This window comes from Onychostoma macrolepis, chromosome 23 (genome assembly GCF_012432095.1).
Source record: "Onychostoma macrolepis isolate SWU-2019 chromosome 23, ASM1243209v1, whole genome shotgun sequence".
Taxonomy (NCBI): Eukaryota; Metazoa; Chordata; class Actinopteri; order Cypriniformes; family Cyprinidae; genus Onychostoma; species Onychostoma macrolepis.
The window spans coordinates 16,433,702-16,445,928 of NC_081177.1; the positions used below are offsets into that span (position 1 = coordinate 16,433,702).

At 35.4% G+C, this 12,227-nt stretch overlaps 1 protein-coding gene across 1 annotated transcript; it reads right to left on the minus strand.

Annotated features, from left to right (window-relative positions):
* Positions 1-5,355: 5,355 nt before the first annotated feature.
* On the minus strand, positions 5,356-11,870 carry gpr157 (G protein-coupled receptor 157). Its single transcript, XM_058763150.1, has 4 exons — positions 10,739-11,870; positions 9,778-9,991; positions 6,539-6,733; positions 5,356-6,373 (listed from the first exon to the last, which is right to left on the minus strand). Exons 1-4 carry the CDS (start codon positions 11,113-11,115, stop codon positions 6,158-6,160), a joined length of 1,002 nt encoding a protein of 333 aa, XP_058619133.1. The 5' UTR covers positions 11,116-11,870; the 3' UTR covers positions 5,356-6,157.
* Between the last annotated feature and the right edge of the window lie 357 nt (positions 11,871-12,227).

Genomic DNA, 12,227 nt, shown 5'->3' on the forward strand with positions numbered 1-12,227 from the left:
CATAGACATAAGTGGCTGTGCCACCAGTGTTTGACTAAAATTATTTAAAAATTAAAATGTTCTTCAGCTTTCATTTTAATGGATATAGCATATTAACTAATTTTAAATCCATAGCAATATATTTTATAAGAAAAAAAAAAAACAAGCATTTTTACAAATTCTGCCTCTCATTTGCCACCCCAATTGAAGAATGTGTATTCTGGGTTCTTTCAGGGCTATAATAATTCAAAGGTAATGCTGGAAAACAATACTTTTAATCTGTCTTGCATGTAGTTTGTTTAAATTTTTTTTTAAAGAATTCATAAAGACTAAAAAATAACATATCTTGGGAGAACATTTGCGCCCCTTATAGGTGAAAAGTGTTTATGCAAGTGTACATGACAAGCAGTTTTTGTGTTATCTAAAACATGTAACTCAAACTATTTCCATGAAAAAATAAAATAAAATAAATGAATTATTACAGAGTAATACAAAAGTGAATGAGGTGTTTTTAGGTCTCTGAAAAATTTATAATATATCAAATATATAAAGAATATATACGATAATATAAATATATAAAAATAAATATATAAAATAAAATAATATATAAATACAGTATATATAAACATTTTTACACACCTGACTGAGATGATCAGCTCGTTAGTTCAGTTCATGACTTCAATTAAAATGCTCCATCGGGACAAGTCCACGGGAATCAGATAAACCCTTTACATAATCTTGGCTTGACTTGGCTGCGGTTGGAATTGAACTGCAGGTTTCGTCTGGTCAGAGGAGAACTGGCCCCTCGACTGAGCCTGGTTTCTCCCAAGGTTTTTTTCTCCATTCTGTCACAGAGGGAGTTTTGGTTCCTTGCCGCTGTCGCCTCTGGCTTGCTCAGTTGGGGACACTTAATTTCTAGCGATTATCGTCGATTTGGTTGCACAGATAATATTTAAACTAAACTGAGCTAGACAATGACATCTCTGAATTCAATAATGAAATGCCTTTAACTGAAAATTGAGTGTTTAATGTTATCATTATACATTACTGACACTCTGTCTTCCAATTTGATACTGTTAAGTGCTTTGACACAATCTGTATTGTTAAAAGCGCTATATAAATAAAGGTGCCTTGACTTGACTTGACTTCATGGCTCTCTCCCCTAACAAGCTGATGATCTCAATCAGGTGTTAAATAAGGGAGACATGCAAAATGTGCAGAGCAGGGGGTCCCCAGGACTGGAATTGAGAACCACTGCTCTAACAGACCTCTGTACCCAGGACTTCACACATAACCTACAAATTAGCATATTTTAATTAAGACCCTATTTATAATAAGATCACTGGTTTATGAAAATAGTAAATCTCTTGACTTATCAGAACAACTTCTGGAGTTCGTAATTGAATAATTACTCAATGTCATGTTCTAAAGGAAAAACAATGTAGTCAGAAATAAAAGGATTTCAGTAACACTCTGAAAAGGAACATTCATATATAATTTTCTCAGCTCCACTGCTGCTGAGTTAATAAAATAAGCAGAAAGAAACGGACACGCACATGCACACACACACACACACACACACACACACACACACACACGTCTGGTTTGCTATCCTTGTGGGGACTCACCATAGGCGTAATGCTTTTTCTACTGTACAGACCGATTATTCTATTGCCCTGCACCAACCCTACACCTAAACCTACCCCTTACAGGAAACTTTCTGCATTTTTAGATTTTCAGAAAACTTAATTCTGTGTGATTTATTAGCTTGTTTACCCGTGGGGACCTCAATTTAGTCCCCATGAGTCTGTGTGTATTCAGGTTTAAGTCCCCACCTGAATAGAAAAACAGGTACACACACACACACACACACACAAAAGAGTTATTCCCCTTGTCTGAAGAAGGCAGATCTCTAAATTTCCCTCCCAGCAAAGGTCCGGACAATCATAACTTAAACTATTTCAGGAGAGAATCTTGCTATGTAATTAAACAATGTGCAATTCAGGAATATTTATTGTAAATTTTAGGTTGCTGGCAATATATGAAATAATAAATTGTAAATACAGTAGGCCAAGTAGATTAAACAGACTAAACCCAAGTCAAATGACAGAATGAAGATAGTATTGCCTTACGAAAAGTGAACCAATCTGGGATCTGAATATGGACCCCTGCTAAAAAACAAACAAACAATAGAATCCCAATAGAAACCATCACAGAAATTCCAGTGGTTTCCATTAAAATACCATTATGAACCATTAGCTTTTTCCAGTAAAACCATTACAAAATTCCTTTTTGTAGTGTGTTTTGGGCATTTTTCCAATAGGATTTCACATCCCACCAATAGAATCCATCACATACCAGTAGACACCATTATAGTTTCCATTAAAAACAATACAATTCCCATTAAAACCATTAAATCCATTACATTTTCTATTGTGTTTTGGGCAGGGTTCTATTGTTTTTTTCTACTCCCACTAATTGGTGACCTCTGACCCAGGCTGTTGTTCTCCACTAAATATCAACAATGCTAAGCTTTGTTTGTCACATCACTGACTGCGTATATGGACAGCATTAAAACATATGGCAGTTTTATTTAGTTTTAGCTATCCTTTAATTATTAAACTTTTAAAAACTACATATAAATGTGCATGCGTTTCAAAACAACAAAGGTCTCTTTACAAATATGATCTATAATTAGAAAAACAGGTGGTGATTTTGGTGATATATTATTTTGTCCTGAATTACCCCTACAGGGATACACTCTGACAAGTGCTGGGAAACTGGTTACATCTAGAAAACACGTCTTTTGAAACGTTTTATTTTCAATAACACATTGTCCCATGAACTTTGATAACCATATTCATGTACATAGTATTCGATCGTGTTGCTTACCATTTCATTTCATAAAACGGGCATCAATAGTTCATTCAAATTAAAAATTAGGAAACGCTGAACATTTTAAAAGTAGCGCTTCTGTGAAGCTATTTCAAATGAAGTTTGGTAGGATCGCTGCTCGCCACAGTTTGGCACTCAGGACAATCATCCAGACACATGGTCAAGAGACATGATCCAGGCGCATGATGATAGAGGGACATCATGCAGGGACATACCCAGAGACACGAGCAAGAGGCATGATCCAGTGTATTTCCTCATGGGATGCCAGCTTGATAACAGAACAGCTATAAAAAATAAATAAATAAATAAAATAGGCTACTTGTAAATTAGAAGTAGCTAAATTAATTATTGACTGCTTACACCCATTGCATAGTTAAACTGTGATTCTGCAAAACGAAGGTCTTTTTGTTGTTGTTAACAATTGCCCTTTTCATTAACGAATACTTTTTTTATGGGACTCATACAAATAAAAAAATGATTTTATTTTAATTCACAAAAGAGTAAAAGAGATCAGTTCTATTCCATAAAATGCATTTGATGAGATACAGAGCCACTTTTGAGAAAAAGCAGCATTCCCGAGCCCTTTGATGAGCGTGACACGGACAGCAGGGGTCTCTGTCTGACCAGTATCTGCTCCCTCCTGCAGTGCAGCACTGCAGATTCTCTCATTCCTATTCCTCCTTCAGCAACTCATTAATCAAATTGATTGGACCTCATCAACTTAAACAGAGATCCTCAGCTGTTTATTTCAGCAGGTCGAGGGCTGAACACCCCACTGGGGATTGTGGTGAGGTGTGTGTCCTCACAGTCAGGACTGTGTGTGCAGGTTTAAAAAAGCTCTCATTTAGGTGGCTGTCCTCTGCAGTGATATGCAGTCATTGCAGACACCCACTAAGGGCTGTAACGCACCCAAGCGATGGACATTGAAGTGAACAAAGGGGGGTGGTGGTGGGGGGGATCAAATTCAGAATTAATTCAATTTAATTATGAATTAAATAAATATAGGCTAATTAAAATAATTCTGAAAAAATATATTCTGAATTTAAAGCTTGAACTCTTAAAACTTGTACATTAAAATTCTCAAAAGACAAAAATGTACCAATTTTAATACATTTACTATTGATTAAACTATAAACACACACACACACCTTTATAAACTCTACAGTACATTGTCAAAAATACATGAATGTGAATCCAATAAATATTCTGTTTATCATGTGGTAAATCTGTTTTCTGACAATTTTGTTAATAATACGCTTTAAGTGACAAGCCTGTAAAATGAATAACCAAAATCAAGTGATAGTTCGGTCCCAGCTTGCCAGTAAAACATTACACTGCACTTGTGTTCATGCCAAAATTAATGATACTCAAAACTGACTGCTGAGCCATGTTTGCAGTTTCCACTCTGTCAATAAACTGTCGTTATGAACTGCTCATAGGACTGGCTTGTCAACTGACACTGCCTCAGGGTTAGCAATACCGTAAGTGTTGGTATATATACAACATCCTCTTCGCTCAGCTCACATAACCAGTCAGCACAACATTTGCCATTGTATTCAGCCTGTGCCCTTTTCCCAGCTATCCTCAGAATAGTTCCTCTTCTTGTTAACTGAAAGCAGATCTGATATCATGCTGAGATAATGGAGAAGTCGCTCTGTATCCTCACTGTGGTGAAACTGGCATAGACTAAGTCTCTTATACAGCATGTATTATCAAATATTTAGAGAAGCTCAGATACAGCTCAGCTCCACTATAAATGCATATTAGCCAACGTCAAGCGAGACTCAACTGAATGTCAAGGATTGAGCGAATGTGCCGGCGCAATCATTTAATAATTTACGGATAATTACCAAACAGATTCTCTCCATAACCTTATACGTATTATGGCCAAGAAAGAGTGTTCATGATGGGAGACACCTCAGACTGTTTTGTGGATGTGAAGCTTAAATAAATAAATAAATAAATAAGGTCATGCACCAAACCTCACACAATAATCTGACCAGGGTTGTCATCATTTAACTAAAATGATTAGAAGCATTTTTGATAATTAAAATAAGGCTAAAAAGTAATTATATATATTATATAAACTTGAAATGAGCTCATTTTGTACTTAAAATGTTATCTATGTTCTATTATGAATAAAATATTGGCTCATGTGATTTGAAAGTCTTTTAGTTTTCATTTTATTCAAATTTAAAAAACGTCCCAACATTTCCGGGAATTCGGCTTGTATAGATATATATATATATATATATATATAAACCTAAACTATATGAAAATAAAAAATAAATTAAAGCACTAAATTTATTAACTGGAAATAAAAAAAAAAAATGGAAATAATAAAAGTGACAAAACACACACACACACACACACACACACACACACACACAAAATACTAAAAATCAAACTAAATACAAAAACAAAAGCTAATTCAACATTTTATGAAAACAATAATATAAAAAAAAGAATAAAATAACTGCATTTGAAAGGTAATGAATCGTTTTATTGAAATTAATTGATGTGTTGATAAAATATAACTATAATACAAATTCATAACTACATAATTTATAATATACAAATATTAAAAGGCACTTCTTCCCCATTGTGTCATAGATATTTTTAAGGCATTGTATGAAATAACAATAAATGTGCATGTTGTGACTAGGTGCATGTGACTCTATACAGAGAAAAGTGAAAAAAAGAATAACAACAGATAATAACATAATACATACATATAGGGCAAAAGCAATACTATATATTTGTACATATAAATACAGCACATAATAAACATAATTCATGGTTTAACAATACATATTAAATGTAATGTAAAGCAATAACATCGCATTAAGAATGCTTTGTTGGGAGAAAGAGGGAAGAAATCCCTTGTAAAAACACTTCACAGTACATTTGCCATTTTGGTCACTAGATAATAAACTGCTGTATTCCTCGCTTCCCCTGAGCTACAGATCTCATTTCTATTTAAATGAACATGAGATATCTGCGGCAGCAGAATGAAAACAGATTTGGAAGACAGAAAGCCTCTCGCCTAAAGTGCTGAGCTAAACCGGTAACAGAAAGTGCGTTTGTGTTCCATGCTCTGCGGGTTTTGTGCATGTGACCGAAGTCCCCTGTAATCCGTGAAGGCACTTGGTCAAACAAGAAGGCTGAGTGTAAGGCTCTGATGTAACGCCAACAACCACAACAGTGAGCTGTAAAGTCAGAGCTTTCACTCCATTCAAATAGAATTGAATGTGCTGCAGCAGATGGAGGATCTTAGCAGCTTTTAGCTCTTACTGTTCTCCCAGGTTTGGGGGTTGGTGTTTTCCTCCCTGTGTGAAGGCGTATATGCACTTGCCCTATTCTGAGACACTGATTCTATTTGCTGGTGTCTGTCCTGACCTCTGCAGCACAGCAGAGCCACCAGTCGTGATCGAATTGAGGGAGTAAACAGCACGAACATGATGCAGTTCGCCGCTCCTTGAAAGGTGTTTCCAATTCCCTATTAAATACAATGAAATCAGAATAAGTGGGTTGCCAAATGCAATAAAGGCAAGTACTGATAAATGACTTTGATGAAGTATACAAATAAACTGCATGAATGAGACTTCAGGTGGAAGTAAATTAAGTTCATTTCGGGCTAACTAAGTGGAACCGGGTGACTCACATGCAAGGTGACCAGCACTGGGTTGTGTCCTGCATTGGAGTCGGTCAGCAGGAGCAGGAAGCGGATGGTGCTCCACATGCGGAGCATGATGAAGATGATGGGGATGAGGGTGAGCTTCCTGTCTGCCATGGAAGACAGCGAGTGAGAGACAGGGCTGCTGGTCAGGATGGGACGGTACTCGGACAGGGCCACATGCTTAAATACATCACAGAGAAAAAGGGCATAAAAGGGATCAGCATTCTTTAGTCTTACAGAAAAAGCTCACCTAAAATAAAAATTCTGACATAGAAGAAAGTAAGTCATATGGGCTGCCTGCTCTACCATTCAAAAGTTTGTGGTCTTTTTTAAATGAATAAAATTAATGCTTTTATTTAGTAAGAGTAAATCCAGAATTAAAGAATGATCATTAAATTGATCAAAAGTGACAGTAAATGCAATTATCATTTTTAAATGATGTTCTTTTGAGCTTTCTATTAGCCAAAGAACTACAAACTTCTCTTTTCAACATTTATAATTAGAAAATCTCTCTTAAAGGGATAGTTCACCCAAAAATTAAAATTTGATGTTTATCTGCTTACCCCCAGGGTATCCAAGATGTAGGTGACTAGGTTTCTGACTTGTTTCAACTGTCCTGAGCGTGTTCACAACAGCCGGCGCGTGGTGCGTCAATGCGTCTATTTATATCGCTTCCGCGCATGCGTCTACTATGCAAGAGAACATTGACACGTCACGCGCTGGCTGTTGTGTGAACGCGCTCAGGAAAGTTGGACATTGCGGTGGATCAGAGGTAAAAAATTATATAAATACTGTTCAGTTTCTTGCACAGACTGATTGTTTCATGTCTTAAGACCTCAATGTATCCTCACGAGCCGCAGGATTTAATTTGGTTTTGTCTGTGTATGTTTTTTTTTTTATTCTCAAAGCCGTGAGTCCCATTGACTGTCATTATATGACTGTCAGAGTGCAACGGTTTGAGTTAAAAATCTTCGTTTGTGTTCTACTGAAGAAACAAAGTCACCTACATCTTGGATGCCCTGGGGGTAAGCAGATAGGGTAAACGTACCTATTAAGCTCACGTACCCATTAAGCACACTTCCATTTTTGAGCTCAGATTATAAAAAGAAAAAATAATTTATTTTCCTACTTGATGTCTTAACCAATTGATGTGTTTGTTACTATATACCTCCTGTAATTTCAAGTCAATCAGATCATTGCACACTGAGATACGAGTCTCCATGTGTTCACACTGTCTGGCGGCCAATTTGAAAGCTGTCTAAAAACTTTCACCAAAACAGGAGCCCTTTAAATGTGCATTTTTTTTTTTAGATGTTTAAGCCTTTATTTTGGGTAAGTTTCACTACTTACTGTAAAATTAAGAGATTGATGTTTAGACTTTTGCATATTATAACCTGGAACTTGGATGTGGGAAATTTTAGCAACACAGCGCAGATGCTACAGAACGCAGTTAGCTGACTAGCTGTATAAGATTGTGTGCTACGCTAATTTATTACTTCACAGGCATTACTGGCTTGTACTTTTACATGGATAATATGATAAATTTACAGTTTATTGCTGGTCTGTGGTTTTATACTGCTGTAATTTTTAAAGATTTCATATTATTGTAAGGTGAGCTTAAAGGGTGCACTACTATGAAAATCACACAGCTTCAGTGTGACATCAATAAGAACAAGTATAATTTCATAGATATTGTTAATAATAGTTGTTCATATTAAAATATGTGTAAACTTAATACATGACCTAGAATATTTATTTGGCAAAATCTTGTCATTTTAATAAATATTACATGAAATTTATTAAAAATTGTTGCTGCACCAATTAAGCTCAGCGTGCTCTCTTTAAGATCTTCCACATTGAACGTCTATGTAAATACTTCTTAAACAGACTTTAAATATTAACTGATATGGTTGTCACTTTAAGTTGATCTTTATAAAATGATTAATAACTTATTTTAACAGCTTTAAAATGACAAAATCGAGACATAATAGAGTTTTTTTGTGATTGATTTTGTACCTTCAAATGAAACATTTTTTTCAATTAATCTTTAAAAAGGTTGTTTAAAATGAATAAGAATTTTTAATAAAACATGATGTGAGCTTAATGGGAACAGGGGTGTGCTTAAAGGGTACAAAATTTTACCCATTAAGCACAGCCAGACTTTTTGCATTTAATGTTGTACAGTACATCTTAATTGAAATGCTTTTGTCATTTAAAATAAAATAAAATATTTTTGTGAGAGAGATTAATATTTTATTTTAACATAACTTCTTGTACTGAAACCAGTTTCTTGTGCACTAAAAATGACTCAATGTAGATTTTGGTGAGCTTAATAGGTACGTTTACCCTAAACATCAAATTTTCATTTTTGGGTGAACTATCCCTTTAACCACCAAATCAGTATTTTAGAATATGATTTCTGAAGGATCATGTGACACTGAAGATGGAAGCAATGACTGCTGAAATTTCAGCTTCGCCATTACAGGAATAAATTACATTTGAAATTATTTTAAATTGTAATATTATTTCATGATATTACTGTTTTTGCTGTAAATTCAGCCTTGGTGGGAATAAGAGTGTTTATTTTATTTTATTTAAAACCATTAAAACAAATGCCAAACTTTTAACTGTAGTGTAAATTATGACAGATTTTTTTTTTTGGCTGATCTGTCAATTTAAAAGAGTATTGAAAGTGGCTGGCAAACCTCAAACCAAATGTTTGCAAGGAAACAGCATAAATATACACACCCCCCATCACTACAGCATGTGGTTTGCAGAATGCAGTTGTGTTACTACGACAAGAACGTGGGTCGGCCTTTAATATTATTTGAATAATATTTAATTTTCTCAACAATTAACTTTATAGGGTTCCCACCCCCTTTTTACCAGTAAATTCCCATAACATATCCAAATGAGTTTTAATTTTTATTTAAATGCTGCACTCGTAATTTGTAGACTTTGAAATATTTAATAGCTCAGTATAACTAGTAAAACCTATTGATGACCAAAACTTCCATGACCTTTTAAGATTTTATTAATATCCATGACATTTCCAGGCCTATCACTATTTTATGATATTATGATATTGCCCTGATACATTAGCTCTGGAAATTATTCCAGAAATGACTTGCCCGTTGCGCACATTATGAGTTTATGAAAATGTCATGCAAACCTCTGCTAAGCTGTAATGTTAAACTGTTTGAGATGAGCCATGGTGGACTTACTGCATTGTGAATGTGTATCTTTATAAGGATGTACAGGACTGGCAGTGTGACGTAGGCAATGAACTCCCAGATCTTTCCTGTGAGCAGCATCCACAGCACATGGTCTTCAGCCTGGATGTTCACCCAGCACCAGCCAACAGACACTACTGAGGCGTCATAGCCGATCTTGTGCAGGAACAGGGCTGCCACAGTGATGGCGAAAGGAATACCCCAGCTGACACAAACCACAAATCATAAGATCAGACTGCAAACAGAAATCCAAACCTTTCCCTTATTACACAGAGTCAAGTTAATGATCACTCACGGTCTAAAAACTTAGTGTAGCTGAAAGGATGTTTCTGAAGGCAAAATATTATAAAAGGAATATAAATAATCTCCTTTCCTTTCCTAAATCGCTGTAATAAGGAAATAATCTCCTGTCTACCTGTAAAAGTAAATTAAAAGATAAGCATGGCATATGCACATGAACAGTTTATTTCTGCAACATTAAGATTATATAAAATTAAAAAAAAAAAAAATTATGAAAAGTACAAATATTCCACATCAGAACGGAAGGAATTACGTCAAATAATTTTGTAAATTTGTGAATTTTATTTTATGTAAAGGAACTACTACACGTAATCTAATTTAATAAATACTATTCAATTAATAAACATAATAATTATCATTAAATTTAAAGATAAAGTTAAAAAATCGTTTAATCGACACTATAAACAACCACTGAAAGTTTTAAAAGGATAGCCCATTTCACCTTTCTCCGCATATTATCATTAAAGTGAACAGCGACTCAATCGTTCTTAAAAAGTCTGCTTTTGTTTTCCACAGAAGAAAAGTCATACAGTTTTGGTACGTTACACCACAAGGGTGAGTAAATGTTTAAAAACATTTGAGTGAATATTTCTGGGGTGAACTGTTCCTTTAAGAATTTCCTGGCGGTGAAAAAATGCTTCGTAGTGTTTACCTGATAAGATGAAAATACAGCACCAAGTTGTCGGCCTGTCTCTGGCTGGACTTCACAATAAAAACGTATAAGTAAATAGCAATAGCCACGGTCCAGAAGAATGAGCTTGTGTTGGCGAATGTGGAAATTGCTCCTTGCGCAATACAATCCCCAGATTCAGAGGCAAAACTCCTCAAAACTCCGTAAAAGTAAGAGAGTGCAGACAGAAGGTCAGTGACAGACAGATACACGAGCAGTTTTCTCGGTGTAGTTCTCAGATCGTGCCATATTGCATATGTGCATATGATTAAAAGTGACCCAAAAAACGAAAGTACACAGGATGTTAGGATAACAACCTGTTCGTAAACATACACCTCGGTCTGGTTCGTTTCGGCCATAGTTTTCTCTTTTAAGACTTTAAAGTCTACCAACGCCTCGCTTGCTTGTTTGCTCGTTCGGTGTTGGGTAAAGTCGAGTCTTATTTAAAGTATCGAATTCCCTTGCAAGAGATTTCCAGTCCACTTTTCCCTTGACAAAGCATTACCCTGAAAAACAAGGCGGGCTTTAAGATCCAGCGGCGTAAGACTAGAGGCTTTATAAGAGCCAGTCCAACAGCTTCTTCACAGCTGCTGAGGCAGTGAATGTCTTGACAATAACAAATCAAAACATGTTGGATTTTGTGTCCATTTTCTGTTACTATATGGCTGACTGACTTTATAAAACAGACTAAACGTGTGTCCCAGCCTTGAAATCTAAGCTGACGAACTATGTTTTTGCGTTTAACAGTTTAAGAAGGTTAAGTCACTATAATAGTGTTAGGGAGTGATTCATCAAGTGAATCATTTGATTCGAAACACTAAAAGGATTCATACAGAATCGTTCACTGATTCATTTAGTGACTCTTTCTGTTCGTTTCAACGTCACGCAAGTAGTTTTATCACGAAACATTTTAATTTCACATAAAAGATTCACGAACTTCAACATATTTCGAAATTTAACCATGGTTTTATTATAGTAAAATTGTAGTAACCATGTTTTTTTTTTTTGGCATATTGACTACCATTTGTATAACCACAGTTTTACTACAAATACCGTGGTTAAACTAGGCCAGGGTTCCTCAAATCTTTCCCTGGAGGGCCAATCTGCTGCAGAGTGCTGATCCAACCCTGATGAAATTCGCCTACCTGTGATTTTCTAATGATCTTGAAGACTCCGATTAGCATGCGCAGGTGTGTTTGATTAGGGTTAGAGCTAAACTGCAGGAGTGGGCCAGATTTGAGGATGCATGAACTAGGCTATGGCTAGTGTTGCAAAACCATGGTTAATTTGTGATTACCATGTTTTTTTTTTTTTGGTTTTATTTGTAGTAAAACATTCTTTTTTCTTCAGAACGTTAATCCTTGTCAACAAAATGTCATTCACCCGGAAATATTATTAGATGCAACTGCATTCCAACATTCCAAATGGAACTGAGAGAGTTTGGTAAAAATAGGCTGTGTGCAAGCAATGC